Below are 21038 nucleotides of genomic sequence, written 5' to 3'. Positions count from 1 at the left end.
CATCAAATACCAAAGTTGATAACGATAATGATTCTGATCTGGACATTATGGTATGGAGTTGATTTGCAGTGCAGGTATGTTCTTCCATAATTATTGTTGTTTCTGTTGTTATAGTTTATTTTCGTCATAAAAATAGATGCACACAGAGACATAAACTAAATAAATATACATATAATGAATAAGCAATCATAATACAATAGGGAGTGATGAAGGCCCATGTGCACAGTAGCAGGGCTAATCAATGTGCAGGGCCGAGTTGACAATTTTCTTAATGTAAAAATGTTAACATATTAAGACCTAAAGCCATCCCAATGAGTCAATCAGATGCCTTTTTAAAGCAATCCTAAAACTATTTGAATTTTCAATGTACCTGGTCGATATTGGTAAGTCATTCCAAATACTGGACAACTGGTAAGTTACCTGTCGATGTACAGCTGTAGATGTAGACTTAAGGTAAAGTAAGGCATAGGAACAATAACGAGTAGCATAAGAGTGTTGCAGAACATGAGTGTCAGAGTAGAATGATGAATGAGCGAGAATACCTAAACAGAGTTTGTATAACTCTTTAATTGGAAGAACATTAGCCTTTTTGAACAGATCAACTGTGTGGTCTTTGAATTTTTTATGGAGGATTATTCGCATTAGACGCTTCTGAATCAGAAATATTTTATTCAAATGATACTCTGCAGCATTGCCGAATGCTTCTAAACAATAAATTAGTTTACTGTTTATTAAACTGCTATAAAGCAATATCAAAATGTCAGTTAGAAAAATTTCTGAGGCTTTGAAAATTATACCGAAACTTTTATGCAGTTGACTTCTTAAATAATCAATATGAGAAGACCAGTTTAATGAGTTGTTAATAACTACTTTTAAGAATTTCACATTTGTCACATTATTTATTGGATTACCGTTGATACTTATATTTTGGCTAAGTTCGAATTTATTTTGATGATTTTTGATTACTATAAAATTTGTTTTATCAATGTTAAAAGTTAGTTTGTTTGCAGTACACAAATTTTGAGCTCTACCTAAAGCTGAACTGATTTCATGGATATTATCATTTAATTTTTTGTCAGTAAAAAACAGATTTGTATCATCAGCAAACGACTTTAAATAGTTCGACAGTGCTACATGAAAAATTATAAGCTGTGAGTTGTTGAAGCAAATTAGAGTGATTTATGGTGTCGAAAGCTTTTAAGAAGTCAATAAAAATACCTAGGACAATGTTTTTTCCATTTAAAGCAGAAAAAGACTGATTTGAAAAATGTATTAGAGCTTGATGTGTGCCTTTCCTTTTTTGAAACCCATATTGATGTTTGATCAGCCTATAGGTTTTTCCCAATTACCGAAGGTTTCATTAGGCCACTCATTTTTGATTATTAGGTTCACGGATCCGCCGACGCGAGATAAAAACTACCGCTGAAAAAAAAGTGTATGTGTACTTTTATTTTTATTTGAACTGCCGAAACTTGCAATTTGCTGATTAATGTTTTTTTTGAAAACGTAACGTTAGCTTTCTTGTAACCAGGGCCGTATTGTTCTATGAGGCGGCCTCTGCTGTGCAGAGGCAAAATTTCAGCACCCAGAACGGCCAAACGGTGATTTTCTTGTTGTTTAGTGTCGACAATGCTCGGACGAAAGGTGTGAAGGTATCGTGCAGAGCCCGTTTTCAGGATATTACTAGTGGTTGCAAACCTAGCGAATCCATTTCGACACTATTTTTACTGCTAAGAAAGGAGTGGAAAACGGACTTTTCGGTTTTGTCTGTTCTGGATTCACATATTTAATGATAATGATTAAGTTTAAATGTGCTAGACGCTGTTGAACTGACGAAGAGTTTTGATTTTAACGACTGCCATAAATTCTGGACTTTTAAAACATTTACTTCCACTTAAGATGAATATTTTGATAATTATGGGAAGCCAATTACGGGATAATGTAGAATAATTCTTGGTTGGCTTTACTAGCCTTATTGCAGTTTGACGAATTATTCTGACGATAGTCACTTGACTGATTACAATTTGCAAAGTGTATTTGAAATGTTTTCGTTATCATTACTATTATTGTTATATCGACGCTGCGCGAAGCAGCCATGTTTAGAACTATCTTGAAACTTTCAAGAAAAAAAGAAATTTGTTGCGAGCTTTCTTCTTATTGCTCATATATCGAGTATGCTTGCTAATTTCTTCACACTATCTTTACGTGAAAAAAACATCTACTTCATTGCAAGGAAATCAACTCAGGATTTTCTGGGGCTGCATACATGTAACAGCTGGTTTAAACTTTTTGTAATTTTGTGTTTCTTTTTTAATATCTGCTTGACAAGCTCTAGTCACGTAGTATATGTCTATAATTTGTTTGTTTAGTGAGCTATGTTATTATCTATATTTGCATGGAAATATTTTTTGTATAGTTTTTATTTTATGCTCACTCGTTGACCCTGTTTATCCATGGGTAAGGGTAAGGGAATCTCTAACTTTTTTAAACTCAAAATTTACCATATTCAAATTTAAATAATCTTTAGGAATAAACTCTGATATCACATTGAACTTTGAGTCACTCAGTGACTGGTGCTCTTATTATAATGTAGATTTAAATAGCTTAAGTTAGTTTCATTGTTCTACCGTTATTTTTTCTCAGCAGAATTACAAACCTTCTAATGTTCAATTTTAAATAATCTTTAGTCTTTTATTTATAGATTTGCTGTTTAGAGTTTATTATCAAATCTTAATCAATAATCATAAAATTTTTCTTTCTTACCCCTGGCACAAGTTTACATACCACATGACATGTATTCAATAATTCGTACAGAAGGTGATACACAGCAATCTTCATGATTTTTAAGAAATTTTTTTAGTAGTATGCTTGCTTGTATAAGTTGCAATAATACAATAAAAACTGCACTCAGATAGGGTTTCTTGTGTGTGTTCTGTAAATTTTTTTCAATATTCGGGAGGACGTTGCACCCCTCCCGAACCCACCCCGCCGGCCGCGTAGGCCTGCAGCTCTCACAAGTCGCCTAAGGGGGCCGCTCAAGATATTGGCAGAGGCATCCTAAAAATGAACAATACAGCCCTGCTTGTAACAGCATTATATACACAGTACTATTAAACAGATCTACTGCATTCGGTCGAATTCGGTTAGGAAATTCCCACTGGTATTACGAGTATACATTTGCGTTTGGTCACGATGTGCAACAATCTAACCACAGATGATTTACAAAGGGTCAAACTTGGTATCGGAAAAAATGACTTTCCCAGTTAACACTGGGGAATAACATGTCGTAAACACTGTTTGTTGTAAATTTCCGACTGGGATACTGGCAATTACCATTGAGAAGTTGCTTATCCAATTCACCAACTTATCTGTCAAGGAAAAACGTAAATGCAAACGATTGAGTGTGTACTCATGTTGACTTTCAACCACGGAAATCTTTTACGACATTCCATGTGATTGCGACCGCTTTACCTCAACATAAACCACAAACGAATCCGCCGTGATGGCAAAATGGCTTTGGACTGTTATGTCAACATTTCTTGCAGCGGTAAGTAATCATTTCATGGAGTCGGTTTTTCAAATTCACAGAACATCGGCGACTATATATCGCAAGAACTAAATGTGGACAAAGAAAATATAAAATCTGTGTTCGCTTTCATGAAGGAGGGTCGATCCGGTACTAGACCAGTGCTCGACATGCCAGTGGTAACCATAGTCAGAGACTTTGACTGCCACTATATCATTGTTGAGCTTGAAGACGGATACAGCACAGACGCTATCAAATGTGAACCGGACGTCAGACACCCGTCAGCACTCGATGTGCTCATGACAGCATCACGCTCATACAACCACCTGCCTCCACAGAAGAAAGTACTGCATTGGAATGCTAGATTCTAATCAGTATATCAAATCAAAAACATTCACTATATATCTGTGCGTGTGTGCACACACACACACGCACACACACACATATATATATATATATGTGTGTGTGTGTGTGCGTGTGTATGTCTATTTTATTTTTTAATTTCGACCGAAAATTTGCCATTAAAAAAAAGAAACAACAGACATTGACACTTTTATTTTTATTTGTATTTCGACCGACATACTCTAAAATGTGTTTAAAAAATCTGTGAACCTAAAAATAAAAAATGAGTGGCTTAAATTATTTAAAACGTTAGCCAAAATTCTTTACATCTCATGTACAAGCTAGGGCCGAACTACAACGCCCCTTTATGACGAAAACATTTTTTTATTTTGCTCCAGTTTGCAGAAAACTTCCAGATGTGTGAATGCTCATACTTGCTTTTTGCTAGATTGCTATCAAAACCATTCTACATTCAACACAATCAACTTTCAAACTGTGTATATTACACTGCAGCTTGCCATTTTACTTCTAATATTGCATTTCAGAGTTATAATAAACATATTTTCTCATTGCTGTTGTTAAATTACATACATTACAGTAGGTTAGGCGTACAGCTTTAATTAATATTTATTTTAGTGTTGTAAAACATAGGTTTGAGATAGTAGTAGATTATGTGTGAATTTTTTACAACCTTTTGTTTGGCATAATTGGCTTTTTGAATTTTATTTCAAAACAACTTGACAACTACCATGGACATAAAACTTTCCAGAACACCATGTCGTGGCCGACGCAGTGGCCGTCTACATGTCTCTCAATTATTACAGCTCAATAGGAGAATAAATAGAAGGTCCTCTCAGCAACCATCAACATCAAATGCTAATGTTCAACAACACGCTACACAAATTAATAACAACAAATCATCTGATTCAGAGAATTCTTTAGTAGATGTTGTAGGCGATGTAAATGATATGGACTTGGCAGCCCATTTGTTTCCAGATGATGATCATGATTTTATGGACATCATTGACCATGAAAATATTGCACAAAACAATATTGCTCCTCCTAATGCTGCCCCCCTTCATCACATTCCTCATTTTCAATCTTTAGATTGTCCTGATGTTCAAGAACTGCGTAACAACTTTCTAGGCAGACTTGACAACAAAATATCACAGCTCACATGTACTGGATGTAATGAGAAACATTCCATTACATACAATGCTCAAATACAACTACATTTATGTCATATGTGCCAAAAAGTTCCCCTGTCAAATTCCTAGATTACTAGAATTTCCTTTTTGAAATCGTGCTCTCTCAAATTTATTTTATATCATCTCGAACAACTCTCATTTACACTATACTCTGTCAATTCCTGCTGACAACTACTTTTTCAACAACCAGCACTACCTTTTTTTCCATTATCACTTATTCCATTATCAGGTCGTGGCCAATATGACAAGAGAATTTCTAGTTTAATATAGATACAAAATAAAAATATATCTTCAACTTGAGAATGAAATAAAAATTGAGAATGCCAACAAATTGCAAAGTACAGAGGTTATAATATAATCGCAGGTCGATTGCAAGCAATAGATATCAACTGGTAAAGCTATTTCTCAGTTTCTTGATGCACATTTATTAAGGGATCTTTGACAAGTTAGAGGTAAATTGGCAGATTTATTGCATTCAAAATGTTTAATATTGGTCCACGGGAAAAAGGGGGCAAAATATAGGCAACATCCGCTTCGCCCGTAATAGGGCTAAATTTATCCTCCGGAAATTCTGATGAGCCATTTAAAAAATAGACCACCAGCCTCTCTTTGAACGTCGCCTCCAATTGACTGCCACCAAAGAGGAAAGGTTGAAAAATAGAATGCCATTGCGTTCATTTAGAGGTTTCACGGTATGTTATAATCTGGGAGCATTTAGACTTGTTGACAAGGCATTGAAATGCTATTTAGCATGAATACCTTAAAAACGCTTTTAATTTTCTGATACAACTAAGGGTGGCAAATGTGTGGAAATGTGTGCATAGCATAAATATGCTGAAAAGACTCAGAAAATATATATCATTAAAATAGTAAGGAACTTATATACACTAGCCCTTTACTTACTATTGTAAATGTGTAGTGGGTACTCTACAAAATGTGTGTTTCCTCCTCTTCCGATGAAGCGAGCTGAGCACCGGTATAGAGCGGGAGAGCTTGGGGTAACAGTAAAAGTAACTTCAAACACTTCTGCAGTGCAGACAGCATCTTGCTTAGAGAAAATTATTTCATCGTCAGGTTCATGTTCATTACTGATCACTTGGTTATAACAAACAACCTACAAACACACAGTGTAGTGATACACTTAACATAGGTATATGATTATTTTGTCTGAACTTGAATTTAGGGTTACTTTAAGCGTAGACAATAACTGATGTGTAATCTTATGATAAACCAACAGCCATTTATATGAATACTAGCTGCATTACCCGTGTTCGGGAACAGATTTACGTAAAGCAATAGTTTTATTGAGAGTTGTCTTTCACACTGTAAAACAACTCCAAATCTGCAACCTACTGAAATTTTTGTGCTGATCTGACTGCATACACATATGCAGTTGTACATGTCAATAATGTTGGAAAGACCAATGGAAATATGCAATGGGTTTTACAGCTAATCTACAATGCATCAGTCTCGAACCAATCAAATCGGAATTGTCCTAATTTTGTACACAGAACTAATAATGAAATTGACATTGCTAGGCAAACTGAGGTTCTTCAAACTGGCAGTATTGAAAAGTTTTACATATTTTAAGAAATTCTAGAAAATATTTTGCTATTGCACTGCTTAGCTATCACCAGAATTTATTGAATTGAGACTTCTACATGCTTGAAAAACTAATCATGACTCACCAGTTCTTCGTGTATAGCCTGTGTTTTGACATGGTATATACAAACTGTGCAGCAGTAATGCGGTTGTTGATAAAATTTATTATCAATAAAATCTATTATATAAACTACATACATGGCCTCTCGCCTTTCCAACGTAAGGCATTACATCTGGAGCATTTTTGGACATTCGTCCCATAGAAAAATTCAGCCCTATACTGCGTTGCAGGACTGTAGTCAAGTGCGAAGTGTTCTGTCCATACGCGGCGCCTGGTAGCAGCTGTTGTAGTTAGTGCAGCTCGCTGTTGTCGCCGTTTCATCTGCTCAGAAAATGCAGCTCGCCGAGCAGCTGTTGTAGCTAGTGATCATGTTCTTGTCGCCGCTGCATCTGCTCGGAGGTTTCTGCACGTCTGGCCGAAGTAGCGGCTGCTCTGAGCCGTTTGAGTCACTGCTGGGTCGGTTCAGTAGTCTCTGCACTTCTAGCGGCTGCAGCATCTATTCTGGCCTGCTATCGATGTACCTGTGTTTGTTCAGCGGTTTCTGCTCTTCTAGCAGCTGCTATCCTGTTTCGTTGTAGGCGTAGCTGTGTTTGCTCTGCAGTTTCTGCACTTCTAGCAGATGCAGTAGCTATTCTGTTTCGTTGCAGGCGTAGCTGTGTTTGCTCTGCAGTTTCTGCACTTCTAGCAGCTGCAGTAGCAGTTCCGCTTCGTTGTGGGCGTAGCTGTGTTTGCTCTGCAGTTTCTGCTCGTCTAGCTGCTGCTTTGCGAATTCGGTCTCTTTCTCTACGGGAATCAATCTGTTCTTGCGTTTGGGCAGTAGGCTTTTTGGAAGGCATTGCACTGCTTCAAGCATTTCAAAATTGAATGAGATGGTGTGCTTTTTTTGCAATATACACTGCTCGCTTTCTTCTCACCGTTGCCTAGCGCAACGCTAGGAGTGCCCGTGCAAGTTCTGTAGTAGCTGTAGTTCTGTAGTACTCGTAGCTAGAAAATAAGTAAAAGTAACTCAGCGGCGGAAGGAAATCAACATGTTTACTATCACAAACAGTGGCAAATCCAACGTTTTTAACCCTTTCACCGAAGTAGACTCATTTATGCGTTTTCTATGGTCGACCGCCGTAGACGCATATTTGCGACTTTCCCAGCAATTGCTAGCAACTGAATTTTATTATTCGTTGATAACATAACCAACAATCTTTAAGACTTCTATAGTAGTGACAGCGTTGTCCAAAGATTTCTCTATAAAATTATCCCAAAATTTAATTTTAAATCTCCGTTTGAGAATTTCCAACTTAAAAATGAAGATTTTTGTGCGAGTTCATTAAATGCGTCGGAGTTAAAAAAACAAATCACTACTTATGTTGATGAAATTATAGACGATTCAGATTTTTGTGATTACACAGATAATTAAACGCACAAAGTATAGACACAACGAATTTTTTGTATAGCAGTGTTTGTTAACATGTTGGCAAAATGAAATATATAACCAAAACAAACGTTCTAGATCGAGTTTGAAATTGAAAAAATAATGTATACATATTAAGCAATATTGGCAAAATGGCTGGCAGTAGGTCGATAGCTAAATTTGTACACGAACGCAAGTGAAAGGGTTATGTAGTGGAAGTGTGGCAATTCATAGACAATACAACATTGATTAAGAAATACTTACCTTTTTTATGTAGAAATTTAGTAGGAGAGAACTGCGTTTTCCAGTGACCGCAAGAAACCAACGTTCGCGTGACCTTCTCGGTACACGTTGGCAGTAAAAATTAATCGCATGCAAATTACTATTCATTAATTTATTTTATTTAATGATTAGTACATTTGTATAGCTGTATAGGCTGCCGAACTGAGGACGGTGCTTTTTAACACGGCAACAATTTTTCTGTTTCAAACGCACCAGTGTCATGTGGCGCCGTAAAAAGGTGTGCGCTAACCGGAGATGACGTGTTTTTGTGTAAAACCGATGAATAGGTTATGTATAGAGGCGTGTATTAACCGTCGATTCCCATTAATGCGCCCTAGATACCTAGTAGCGGGTAATCGTCCGAAAAGTACGATACTCTATAAAGCGGACAGACAGATAGAAAGACAATGATTGCCGTTTATATAGTAGATTATGATCATAAAGATAAGCACTTATGCGAGTAGATAAAAATAAAAACCGCTGCTAAAAATTACAATTATAACAAAGAATTAATAGAAATATATATTTAATTCATTCAAACTATAATTAGTGTAAGTTAGAGTAAACCTTATGTTTTTATTACTTGCTACAATAATAATAATGTACAGAGTAAATCACTACGTCACTCGCTAGATTCAATAATCTATATTTTGGCAGAACATCAACTTAATATTACTGAGATAGAGGGAAGTAGCTTTAAGGATTACAAATGGCTGGTGTTTTCATTACAATTTTATGATCTGCATATTTGTTTGCAGTAGAGTATCTTGCACTGTAGCTGAGTAGCAATTCATCTTGTTATACAATTGCGGTTGGTGAAGGTTATGCGAGTGAGGTGTCACAAATCAAACAACCAAAAATGTTAACTAATGTTTGTATGCCTGACTGGCTCTTAGCGACCAAGCGTTGATGAAAGACAATTAGATCATACCTTTCCCATTGTAAAGTTGTATATGAGTATCTCTATTTAGATAAGACTAGCTGTATTTATGAGTACCGGTAACTATATTCAAATAAGATGATTGAGGTTGAAAATAACTATTTAAAGATGTGGTTGCATCAAAAAGGTCGATTTAATAAAATTAAGACCTATAAAAGGCTAAAACATCAGCTACAATTTGATTTCATTTTTGTCTTTGTAGACTAACCCTGTCCAGAGATATAGGCGTTTGAATGAGGCCATCTCTTAAAAAGCTCAGACGTCATTTTTATGACATATTCCAGCGGGTGCTTCATTCGTGACGTAACAATTGATACATATGAAAAGAATCCACGAATGATAAATATAAGATCGCGTTATTAGCCAATCATCAGCACGAATTTTTTTATAGGTCATAATAAATGTTATAACTCGTAAACGGGTTGTCTGTGATCTCAAATTTAAGGATTTTACTCTATTATTAGATCGCATCGACATCGATATCTACTAAAATAATTAACATCGTTACTCTAATGAATTACTCGATCAACACATTTTATTGACGAACAACAGAATTGCAAAAATGCTTCCAGTTCCTGCGAAGGTGACTCTGAATTTTCTGAGCATCAAGTGGTCAACGTTTGTGGCAGGCAGCTTATATTTAAAGCTGACAGGCATCAGCACCGTTATGCTACAGAGGAAGATAGGAGAATTGAGGTAAATTTATCTTTTACTTTGAGTCTCCTATAAATATACTGTTGCGTTTACATTCAGATTATATTTCCCTGTTTGAGGCTATAATGTAATTTCCTGCGCGCGTGTGCGAGATACGGATGCACAATGAGTTCTTGACGGCTTCTTTTTAATCCATAACATATAGCAATACAATGGATTAGATTGATGAATACACTAAAGATATTAGATTTAGTGCTCATGAATACACTTACTAATCCCACGATCAAACACGAGCGAAGCAAGTGTTTGGGAGCTTTATGATAAATGCATATGTGCACACATCTCCCGAAAATTATCCATCATGGGCCATACCCAAACCCTTGTACCAAAATCCCATCAAAAAATTTAACCATTTTTCTGTGGAATCGTTGAAGTATCATAATAATACAAAACACATATAAACCTATTTAAATATGCTGCCAAGTCTTTGAAAAGTGTCGACAATATCCTAAAACATACCCATCTGATTGGGTTATACATAAATAAAAAGGTTAATTTGGCCTAAAATTGCCATTAAAACCTGACAAGCCTTTTTTAATCAAAATTGAGGCCGGCCAACAAAACGCCCATAACGGCATGCGACAGATGATAGAACCATAAAGCCGCGCGCATTTCACGAGAAAACCGTGCACATTTCACCAGTCTAGGGCATTGTCCAATTGCCGAAGATTTATGTAATAAACGTAGAAGTACTGAAAAGTAATTGCTTCTCTTTTGCAAATTTTAAAGATAACTCTGACATTTTGGACACATATAATGAGTACTTTGGTATTCCAACTGATTTCCAAAGCAGTAAAAGTAAAGGAAATGACGAATATAATTTTCTAACGATTCTTATAAGATTATTACAATATTTAATTATAAGAATAATTATTTGATTTTATAAGACTATTATAAGATTTAGTTATAAGAATAATCATTCAGATTTACAAAATCGAAGTATATAGTGGCCGATGATGTGCAATATGTTACTGTTATTATTTTGTAAAGATTTTGTTGATGATAGTACGGCTGTGCCCAATATCGCGGTACTGCCAAGCCATTTTTAATATTTGCAAAATTAAGTAATAGGCCTGCGTTTTCTCATAAATATACAGCTATTTCTATGACAAACAGCTAAAATCTGTTTAGATTTTTAAATTCAGCATAATCTTTTGGATATAAATACAGAAACCTAGATAAATATCACAACTTCTTGATATTGGTTGCTATGACGTTTTGAAATGTAAACAAAATTGTGCATTGGTTTTCGTTTCTCAAACTTTAACACCAGTTTTCTCAAAGCTATGTTTTCGCACTAATAGTAAACATGCATTCAGTTTATTGACCATAAAATCTGCTGTAATTAAGCTGGAATCAAACTTTTTTTGCAAAATAACAGAGTTTTCTCTTTCTGCTAGTGTAGATAACTCTAAATCCCACGCACCCAACTTAACCATGATTTCTGTGACATGACCCATTTCTTTATTTTGCTCCAGTTTGCAAAAGACTTCCAGACCTGTGAACGCTCATACTTGCTTTCTGTTAAAGATCGCTATCAAAACCATTCTACATTCAACACAACCAACTTTCAAACTGTGGATATTACACAGCTGCTTGCCATTTTACTTCTAATATTGCATTTTAGAGTTATAATAAACATATTTCGTTATTGCTGTTGTTAAATTACATAAATTACAGTAGGTTAGGCCTACAGCTTTAATTAATATTTATTTTAGTGTTGTAAAACATAGGTTTGAGATAGTAGTACAGTCATTTGCAAAAGTTTAAGACCACATGGTAAATTTGAAGAAATTTTCTATCAAATAATGTTACTAGCTTCTGGCTTCAGTTAATCTCCTCAGTTGTTCTTGTAACCCTATCAGTCGCTCCTTAAGTCGGTTCATTATTGTCGAGCATAAAGATTAATGCTTTACTCAATTTTTGGCTCAGTTTTGTGGCAAATATTAGTTTAAACAACATGGTGAAAATGGGTTAAAACAGGCCTTGGCACCGACTGCTAGAGCCAAAATATTTGTCACCAAGAGGTATAGCCACTGGACCATTCAAGACTGGTCAAACGTGTTATTCTAAGATACATGTAAGTCTAATTTGTTGTAGCTTAAATTACGCAAGAGACACGTTTGTAGACCAGTAGTAACTTGCTTTGATGACAGATAAAGCTGTCATAAGAATAAAACACTCACCGAGTCATATGGTATGGAAGACAATGTTCGTCAAAAGGACTGCAGGCTGGTACTTTTTAGATAAAAACATCACCATGAATGGTGAAAAAGAAAAAACACTCTTTGAACACAATATAGCTTTATATATGAGGTACATGAATGCATTGTCTTTATGCACGATGGAGCACCTTGCCACAAATTGAACAAGGTGATAGTTTATCTGAAAAAGATGAAAGTCAAAGTTCTTACTTGGCCAGGTAACAGCCCAGATCTCAACCTAGTTGAGAATCTGTGATACAAAGTCAAGGACAAAGTAACAAAAGAGCAGCCCCAAATGCTTAAGCTGTACATGAAGCAGTTAGGACGGTTTGATAACTGAGATCACCGATGACTATTGTAAAAAACTTATTGAGAGCACGCCAAGGAGACTTAAAGCTGTAATAGAAAACGAGGGACGACATACAAATTATTGACATTAGCAGCATTTGGAGTAACTGAAGCACAGTATAGACTATGTATTCTCCAACTTGTATCATAGCGTAAACAAAAAAGCAAAAATTTGGTGTAATACCAAAAATCTTAATTTTTTGGAAAAATCAAGGGTGGTCTTAAACTTTTGCAAATGACTGTAGATTAGGTGTGATTTTTTTACAACCTTTTGTTTTGCATAACATCATAGCAACCATCAACATCAAATGCTAATGTTCAACAACACGCTACTCAAATTAATAACAACTCATCTGATTTAGAGAATTCTTTAGTAGATGTCGTAGGCGATGTAAATGACATGGACTTGGCAGCCCCTTTGTTTCCAGAAGATGATCATGATTTTATGGACATTGTTGACCAAGAAAATATTGCACAAAACAATATTGCTCCTCCCAATGCTGCCCCGTTCATCACATTCCTCATTTTTATTCTTTAGATTGTTCTGATTTTCAAGAACTGCGTAACAACTTTCTAGGCAGACTTGATAACAACATATCACAGCTCACGTGGACTGGATGTAATGAGAAACATTTCGTTACATACAACGCTCAAATACAACTATGTCATACATGCCAACAAGTTAGACCTGACACTGTTAATAAATTCAGTGCAGCCAACAATATGGACCAAGGTCCATCTGTTGAATTTTTATCTTCTTTTACCCTTATACATGTAAAACAGTTACTCATTGCTCAGGTTAATTTTACAATGTCAATATTCCATCTTCCACGTGGTGGCCAATTTGAATTCATATCAGAAAATGTACTGTCAGACAGGACATGTTCAGAGGTATGTCAGGTCGTGGGCTGTATGACAAGGGAATTTCCAGTATAATAAAATAATATTGTTGAAGATAATGCAAAACATGATTTGCAGAACATATGGAATACATTATAGCCTTGTTATCATCTGTGCTGAAATCTTCTCTGATAAATGGACTTATGAAGTGTGATCAGAGCTGTATTGACAGATACCTTTGAATAACTCGACTCAATTCCAACGAACCAAATATTAAATTAGAAAATGTTATGCTCCACCCTACCCTATTAAGTAAAAACAGGTGAGACCACAAACCGCCAACAAGGTGCAATAATGGCCTCAGCAATCCTTTGGCAGACTCGGTGGGTTAATTGATTTCAACGAACTTGACATTTTGCATTCACTATTTTGGTCAACTCATAAAACCATTCGTTTTGTACTTGAATTAGCTAATCGAATGGGCCAGTAAAATTTTTTACAAATTGGTACTAATAATGACTAAATAACGTAGACTATACATGACTTTTTGTGATACAGTTGGTTTCGCCATATATTCTAACATATTATTTCCAAAGATGGCGGCGTGCTTATTTTGTTTATTAGCTAGTTTGCGGTGTGCGTGTAGCAACTGAGAACTTAGCTGATACAAAGGCCGTGATTAAATAAGCTAACTCGACGACCTAATTACCGTAGACCGGTAGAATTGGTAGTCGGTACTCGAATGTTTACACAGCATTTAGAGGAAGTTAAAATGTTTCCTTATTTGAGGCATTTGGAACATTTATAATAATGTATCTGTAGCTGGATTAAAAATTTTATTTTAGTCAATATGATCAAATACAAAATACACATCGTATCACGCGTTACATCATTTTGGGCAAGTCTGGGCATTTTTTTGGCCTGAGCGTTTTTACTGCGATCAACTTTTTTCGATTTTAATCTTCAAATATCTTGACAATGAGATTGCCTAACACATCCTAACACGTGCCTATCCTGATAGTTCTAGTTGAGATCACAGACAACGCGTTTTACGAGTGATAACATTTATTACGACCTATATAAAAATTTTGTGCTGATGATTGGCTAATGAAGCAATCCTATACCCTACAGGATGAAAATATTCGTTGGTTATAAAATTTGCAATTTCGCGAACAGTCAATTCCGCGAATTATTAAATTCCGTGAATAGTTAGTTCTATTTTTAATCACAAGGGAGAATAACTAGTGCATCAAATGAAAAACTAATCGCTTGGCTAGTTTTTAATATAAATACTAAACGTAGTTGAGTTTCAAAACATTTTTAAAATCATTGCCTGGGCTTTGAGCTAACACCATTGCATCACATTTATTTACAAAATTATTCAAGGTTGTCGCAAGATATGCAGAACGGCGTCATAGCGAAAAAAGCCACTAGGCAGAAGTACTAAACGTAGCCGAGTTCCAAAACTTCTTTAAAATCGTCGCCAGGCTTCGAGTTTTATTGCTAATGCAGTAAACTTTACAAAATTATTCAAGGCTTTTACAAGTTGTTCGGCTTGGCTTCATCATCGCAAAAAGCTCTCCTAATCTTTTTATATTGAAGTCAACTCCATCAATTTCTAATACCGAAGTTGAGGACGATCATGATTCTGATCTGGACATTATGGTATGTATTTGATTTGCAGTGCAGATACGCTTTTCCATAATTAACTGCATTAGTTAATTCTTTTGTTTAAAAATCGATCGCTTTCATTAAATACTTCAGCTATTGTTTTTGTACTTCCTTGACACTTGTTAATATTTTTTTCTTTTTTGTGTTTACTGCAGATTGAGAATGAAACAACCTACTCCCGATTACGAAAACTAGAGACAAGTAGTAATATTCATCAAGGCAGAAATATTGGCAAAGAAGCAACCAGTCAACTTAGACCCCTTCATCGACAACAATTCCTTGATATCGCTGCAGCAAACATGATAAAATTATATATTTTATTTCATGTATAGATATATTATAATTTATTACAAACTTGAGTGTACAAATAAAATATTTCAAATACAAATAAAATTTTACAAACAATGGTGTAAATATAAACACTTTAGTTTATATGGCAGTTTGTCTAAAGCAATAAAATTAAACTGACTCTTGATAAGTGAATACTAGAGTGTAATGGTGCTCTCTGACTAGTTATTTTGGTAATAGCAGCTCTATATTGCTGTCACTGTCTTGGGTAGATGTTGAAGGCGATTCTCTCGCTACTACATGGCTGGTAAGGAAGTTATCATCAGAACTCTCCTTGTGGCTTACTATTGCAAAGTTCTGCCGGTTGGCCAAAGATTTGTGCTCGTAAAAGCGTTTTTGTTCCCTTTTTAAAAACAGATATATTCTCCTCGTAAGTAGCTGCGGTCACTTCTACCTCAATTTTCAGACCTCCCTGAATGATTGGTGATCTTCTAAGAATGACATATACCACCCTTGCAGTCAATGTGCTTGCGTGTATGATGAAAAATCTCTTTCACAATAAAACAAACAAGGAAGCGGTAGGGATGGAAAAATAAATATTGCGTTTTACCGAAGAACCAAAGTAAAATTCAATCAATTTAGTGAATGGTTTTGAAAAAACTCATTACTTACCACAAATTGTTGGTTCATCAAAGGCCTCCAAATCTATGAATATTTGTGAAAACCTTTGAACGCAGCAAAAAATTTATAGCTTAGCATGATCGACCCATAGTTGTAAGCTATATAGAAAACAAAACACGCAATGCGCGCATGCGTAGGGTTAATTCTATTGCTAGACGCAATAGAGTTAACTCTTCATAGAGAGTGACAGTTTTCAGCCGCGAATAAATTAATCCGCGAATATGCATGAAATGGCAATTTTCGCGAAATATAACTCCGCGAATAAATTCATCATGTAGGGTATTTATCGCTCGTTAACTCTTTTCAGATGTATCACTAGTTACGTCACGAATGAACCACCTGCTGGAAAGTGAGCTTTTTAAAAGTGTTGACGAACAACAGAATTGTAACAATGCTTAGTTCAGCGAAGGTGACTCAAAGTTTTCTGAGCGTCAGGTGCTTAAAGATTGGGGCAGACAGGTTATGGTTAGAGCTGACAGGCGTCAACAGTCTTATGCTGCAGAGAAAGATAGGAGAATGGAGGTAAGTTTATCTTTAACTATGAGTATCCTTTGCATATATTCTAAACTAACGGTAATAATTTTATTACTCATGCATACCATCTACCTACTAATAAATAGAATTATAACTTTTTACTATCACGAAACATCGTTTCACAACTTTTTATCGTTTCATCTAGCTATAACATTTGCTTAAAATTTCTTTGGCATTTGTAGCTAGTAAACTAGATTTATGATTAAAATTTATGTTCATTTCCCAATTGTAGAAAGTGAGGAACATCGATTGATCAATACTCATCTTCAACTCTCACAAACAAAGCTTCGAATTGTTGGCTTTGCATATTTATGCTTTTGTTAAACATTTATTCATTTTGAAAATTACAGTCACAATCTAACTCTCAAATTGAAAGCTTTCAGTAGATATGTGTTAGAACGATGTATATACAAATGAAATTTGTTTTATTGTTACAGGATGTTCATGTGGTTCACTAGGGGAGCAGTCGTGTCGGTCTGGAAACTGCCATAAATGGGAATGAGAGACACGAATGTGCTGCACAAACCATGATGTTTTGTTTGAGTTTGCTGCAGTAGATTAAATTGACCTATTAAATGAGATGAAACTATGTGAATGGCCATGACTTAGATGGATGGTTTAATAAAAACTTTATGCTGCGACAAAACGTTTTGGTTTGTAAAAATAATGTAATAAAATAATATTGTTGAAGACAATGCAAAATATGATTTGCAGAACATATTGAATACATCATAGCCCTGTTGCCATCTGTGCTTAAATCTTCTCTGATGGATATATTTATGAAAAGTAATCCGAGTTGTACTGGCAGGTACTTTTGCATAGCTCGACTCAATTGCAACAAATTAAATATTAAGTTCAAAAAAGTTTATGCTCCACCCTACTGAGTGAAAACAGGTGAGTCAACAAACCGCCAACCAGGTGCAAGAATGGCTTTGGTAATCCTTTGCCAGAATAGGTGGGTTAATCTATTTCAACGAAATTGACGATGTTTTGCATTCATTATTTCGGTCAACTCATAAAGCCATTCGTTTTGTACTTGAATTAACTAATCGAATGTGACTAACAAATTTTTTTTACAAATTTATAATGATACCAGATGATAATGACCAGATAACGCTGACTACACATGACTTTTTGGGATGCAGTTGGTTTCGCCATATATTCGGACATATCATTTTCAAAAATGGTGACGTGCTTATTTTGTGTAGTAGCTAGATTCCGGTGTGAGTAGTAACTGAGAACTTAGCTGATACAAAGGCCGCGATGAAATAAGTTAATTCGACGACCTAATTACCATAGACCGGCAGAATCGTTGTCGGTACTCAGATGTTTACACAGCATTTAGAGAAAGCTAATCTGACAAGTTTTTAATTTTCCTTATTTGAGGCGTTTGGGACATTCATAATAATGTATATGTAACTAGATTTAAAATTTAATTCTAACCAACATGAGCAAATACAAAATAAAATATATGCCAATAGAGCCACGTAGGACTAGACTTTTATCGCAAATAGCCGATGTGAATACGAGATTTATTGACAGATAAATCATGCGTGACATCATTTTGGGCAAGTCTGGGCATGTTTTTTTGGCCTGAGCGTTTTAATCGCAATCAACTTTTTTCGATTTTAATCTTCAAATATCTTGAGAATGAGATCGCCTAACACAACAAACAACATACCAACTGATAAATAAAATAAATGCTTTTTCAAAATCAACTCAAATTTGACGCAACCAAATCTTTAAGTAAGTTCATGGTACACCCGGTGTCGATCAAGAACTGAATGGACCACCTATTTAGTTGCCAGGGGAGGAAGTACCTCCTAGAGTGGGACCGGTCCAGAGCTTCTGTCCTGATTGGCTCATTACTACCTTTGCCAAGTGTCAAGACCTCTGAAACTGAACTAAAAATGCTAGGCAGCCTTCTGGGGTGTTTATTGAGACCGAAATAGAGGGGTAAAGTGAGTCAGCCACTCCGATTTTAAGGCAGGTATTTGACTATCCACCAGCAATGAACCTCTGGCATTGAACCTTGGGACTCGGTTCCTCAGAAAACACAAATTTTTGAGAAAAACATACGACATTAGGGAAGCACTCCTGGAGTGAGATCTTGGTGTGTTGTTTCAACCCAGAACATGGGGGAGGGGAAAGTGAGAAAGCTTTGCTGTTTTTAAAGGAGGCGTGCAACTGTGCGCTGATCAGGGTCATTTAGGCTGGTTTAAGAGTGCACTCATGGGAGCGCTGTCTGGTGTGACCCGCTCTGGCTCAAGTTGTACTCCATCCGTGCCATCCTCCAGGTATCTGGTCTCCAGCTTCTCAAAGCTCTCACAGTAAGTTTGGAGAGCTATGGCCAAAGGCTTTTTCACCCCACCTTGTCTGGAGTGGTAGGGCAGACCTACTCAGTGTCATCTCACCAATCCTCCTCGGGCTCTTCAGGGCTGAAGTTCCTCTTGCCAGAATGTCTATTGAAGCCTTTTGTCAGATCGGTTCAGAGCCTCAGTGCAACTAGCAGTTGGTACTATTGTGGCGGCCTTTTTCATTTCCCAGTTCAGTAGCTTTTGGTAACTGCAGTCCTTGCTGACTTGTCCCTGGCCTCCACACGAGCCAGCAATTTGTGTGTGACTTCCCTAGGCCTGTTTTTTTCTTGCTGTTGTTGCCAAAACTGCTTCATCAGCTACTGTATAAGTAGCGCCAGCTGACTGGTGATCTAGTCCTGCACTACTACAAGACTCTTTGCCTGTTCTTTGTTAATAGGCTAGACAGCCGCATCTCAGGTTTGAAACGGAAAATGTATGTATTTCTTAGCAAATATATAATGATACGGTAAAATATGCCATAAAAGCACAGGCACCCTTGAGATACAATTTTAATACATTCCAGGGTTGGTATCGTATGATGGAAAAATTGTGTGGAAGGGTATAGAAACCATAGCAATTATACATGTATAACGCAAACATCCCCTGTTTGAAAAAAAAATCATCTTTTACATAAGTAATGTACATGTACATATTAAAAATTAGGAACGAAATAGTATGCTAACCTTGGTAACTATAGTTACCTACAGTAACCCAAGTGCATTCAGAGTACTTATTGGCTATGATCCACATTAAAACGTAACATTACAATGTGCTATGTGCAGTACATACCGTAGAACGTTCTTACCTTTAAGAGACGTATAACTTGGACTTTTAATTAAACTTAAATTAATTTAGCTTACTAAAAACACACTTAAAGGTAAGTTTTTGTATATACATGTATCTTTATTTATTTCACTGAACTACAACTTTGTATCGCTAAAATTTTTATCAGCTATCAGTTTTCAGCGACATTTTTAATGACTTCTAGCCGACCTCATTACAACCTTTTTCATCCTAATTCGCCAGGAAAGCCTGATCAATGCTGTTCTCGAAAATGTTCTGTTTAAAACGTAATAAAGTAGATTTTTGTTAGCAGGTCAAGAGAAGTTGTCTGACCACAGACCTTATGTCGGAAAAGAACGCAACTCTGACTTTGCTACTGAGATGCTGAACTGAGAACAACTGGTCATCGTGTCTCGTTCATGCCTTGTAAAATGTTTTCGGCGAACGTAATAACCACATCGACTGCTAAATTTGAACTCGGACAACAATTTTCTTGAATTTGAATGGTGAAATGAGATTTGTATGGTGAGATGGCAAAATCAAAATGTTCGACTTTGTAAGGCAATAATATTTTATAATAAGGTAATCATATCCCGAGGGTGCACTCTATAAGCAAATGTATATAGTCAGACTTCCAGGTGCTCTGCTTTTAGTCATTTCTGTGGCATCTTTTATAGCTCCTGACTTGGGCTTGGCTCCGCCTTTCAGTAGCATGGTTTACTTGGCAGCCGACCCTCAGCTGACCGGAAGTATCACTCAAGACCATGACGTCTGCCGAGTCGAGGTTTAGCTCAGTCGTCGGTCGCCTCGGATTCGGCTTCTCTCTGTGACCCCGATTTAGTCTTGACAATCGCTCACTCCATTGCTTCATTTAGGTGAGGTCAATTGCACCTCTTAAATTGTATTCCGTATAATTCAAAATAGTGGAATTTGTGTAAATCTTCTCTTTTTCAGTGAATCATTTTAACTATTTACTATATCAACTGATAAGTATTTATGAAAAGACAGTCAAGTATTTGGCTTTAAAGGTGGACTTGCAACAAAATTCACATTACAGCTATTTGGTATCAAAAGATTCACCATATCTTACTCTGCTGTGTTGTAGGTGCAAAATATGTGGAAATGTGATTACCGGCTCTTGAAAGCTCAAAAACGAACAGTTAATAGCAGCTATCATGAAACCGCCGTAGATTAGGATCTCTTTCCAGAACGGCTTAAACGGGATGTAATTGAACAAGATGGCTTCTGTTTA

General features: G+C 36.1%; 1 protein-coding gene across 1 annotated transcript in view; it reads right to left on the bottom strand.

The window, feature by feature from the left end:
- Positions 1-20657, bottom strand: part of LOC137391010 (uncharacterized) — a 90868-nt gene extending 70211 nt beyond the window's left edge. Inside the window, exons 1-2 of the mRNA XM_068077346.1 lie at positions 20531-20657; positions 18877-19041 (exon numbers count right to left, since the gene is read on the bottom strand). Coding sequence (XP_067933447.1) covers positions 18877-19041; positions 20531-20657 — 292 coding nt within the window. The remainder of the gene's footprint in view (positions 1-18876; positions 19042-20530) is intronic.
- Between the last annotated feature and the right edge of the window lie 381 nt (positions 20658-21038).

This window comes from Watersipora subatra, chromosome 1 (genome assembly GCF_963576615.1).
Source record: "Watersipora subatra chromosome 1, tzWatSuba1.1, whole genome shotgun sequence".
In the NCBI taxonomy this organism is placed as follows: Eukaryota; Metazoa; Bryozoa; class Gymnolaemata; order Cheilostomatida; family Watersiporidae; genus Watersipora; species Watersipora subatra.
This window is presented reverse-complemented; position numbering and strand designations above follow the sequence as displayed.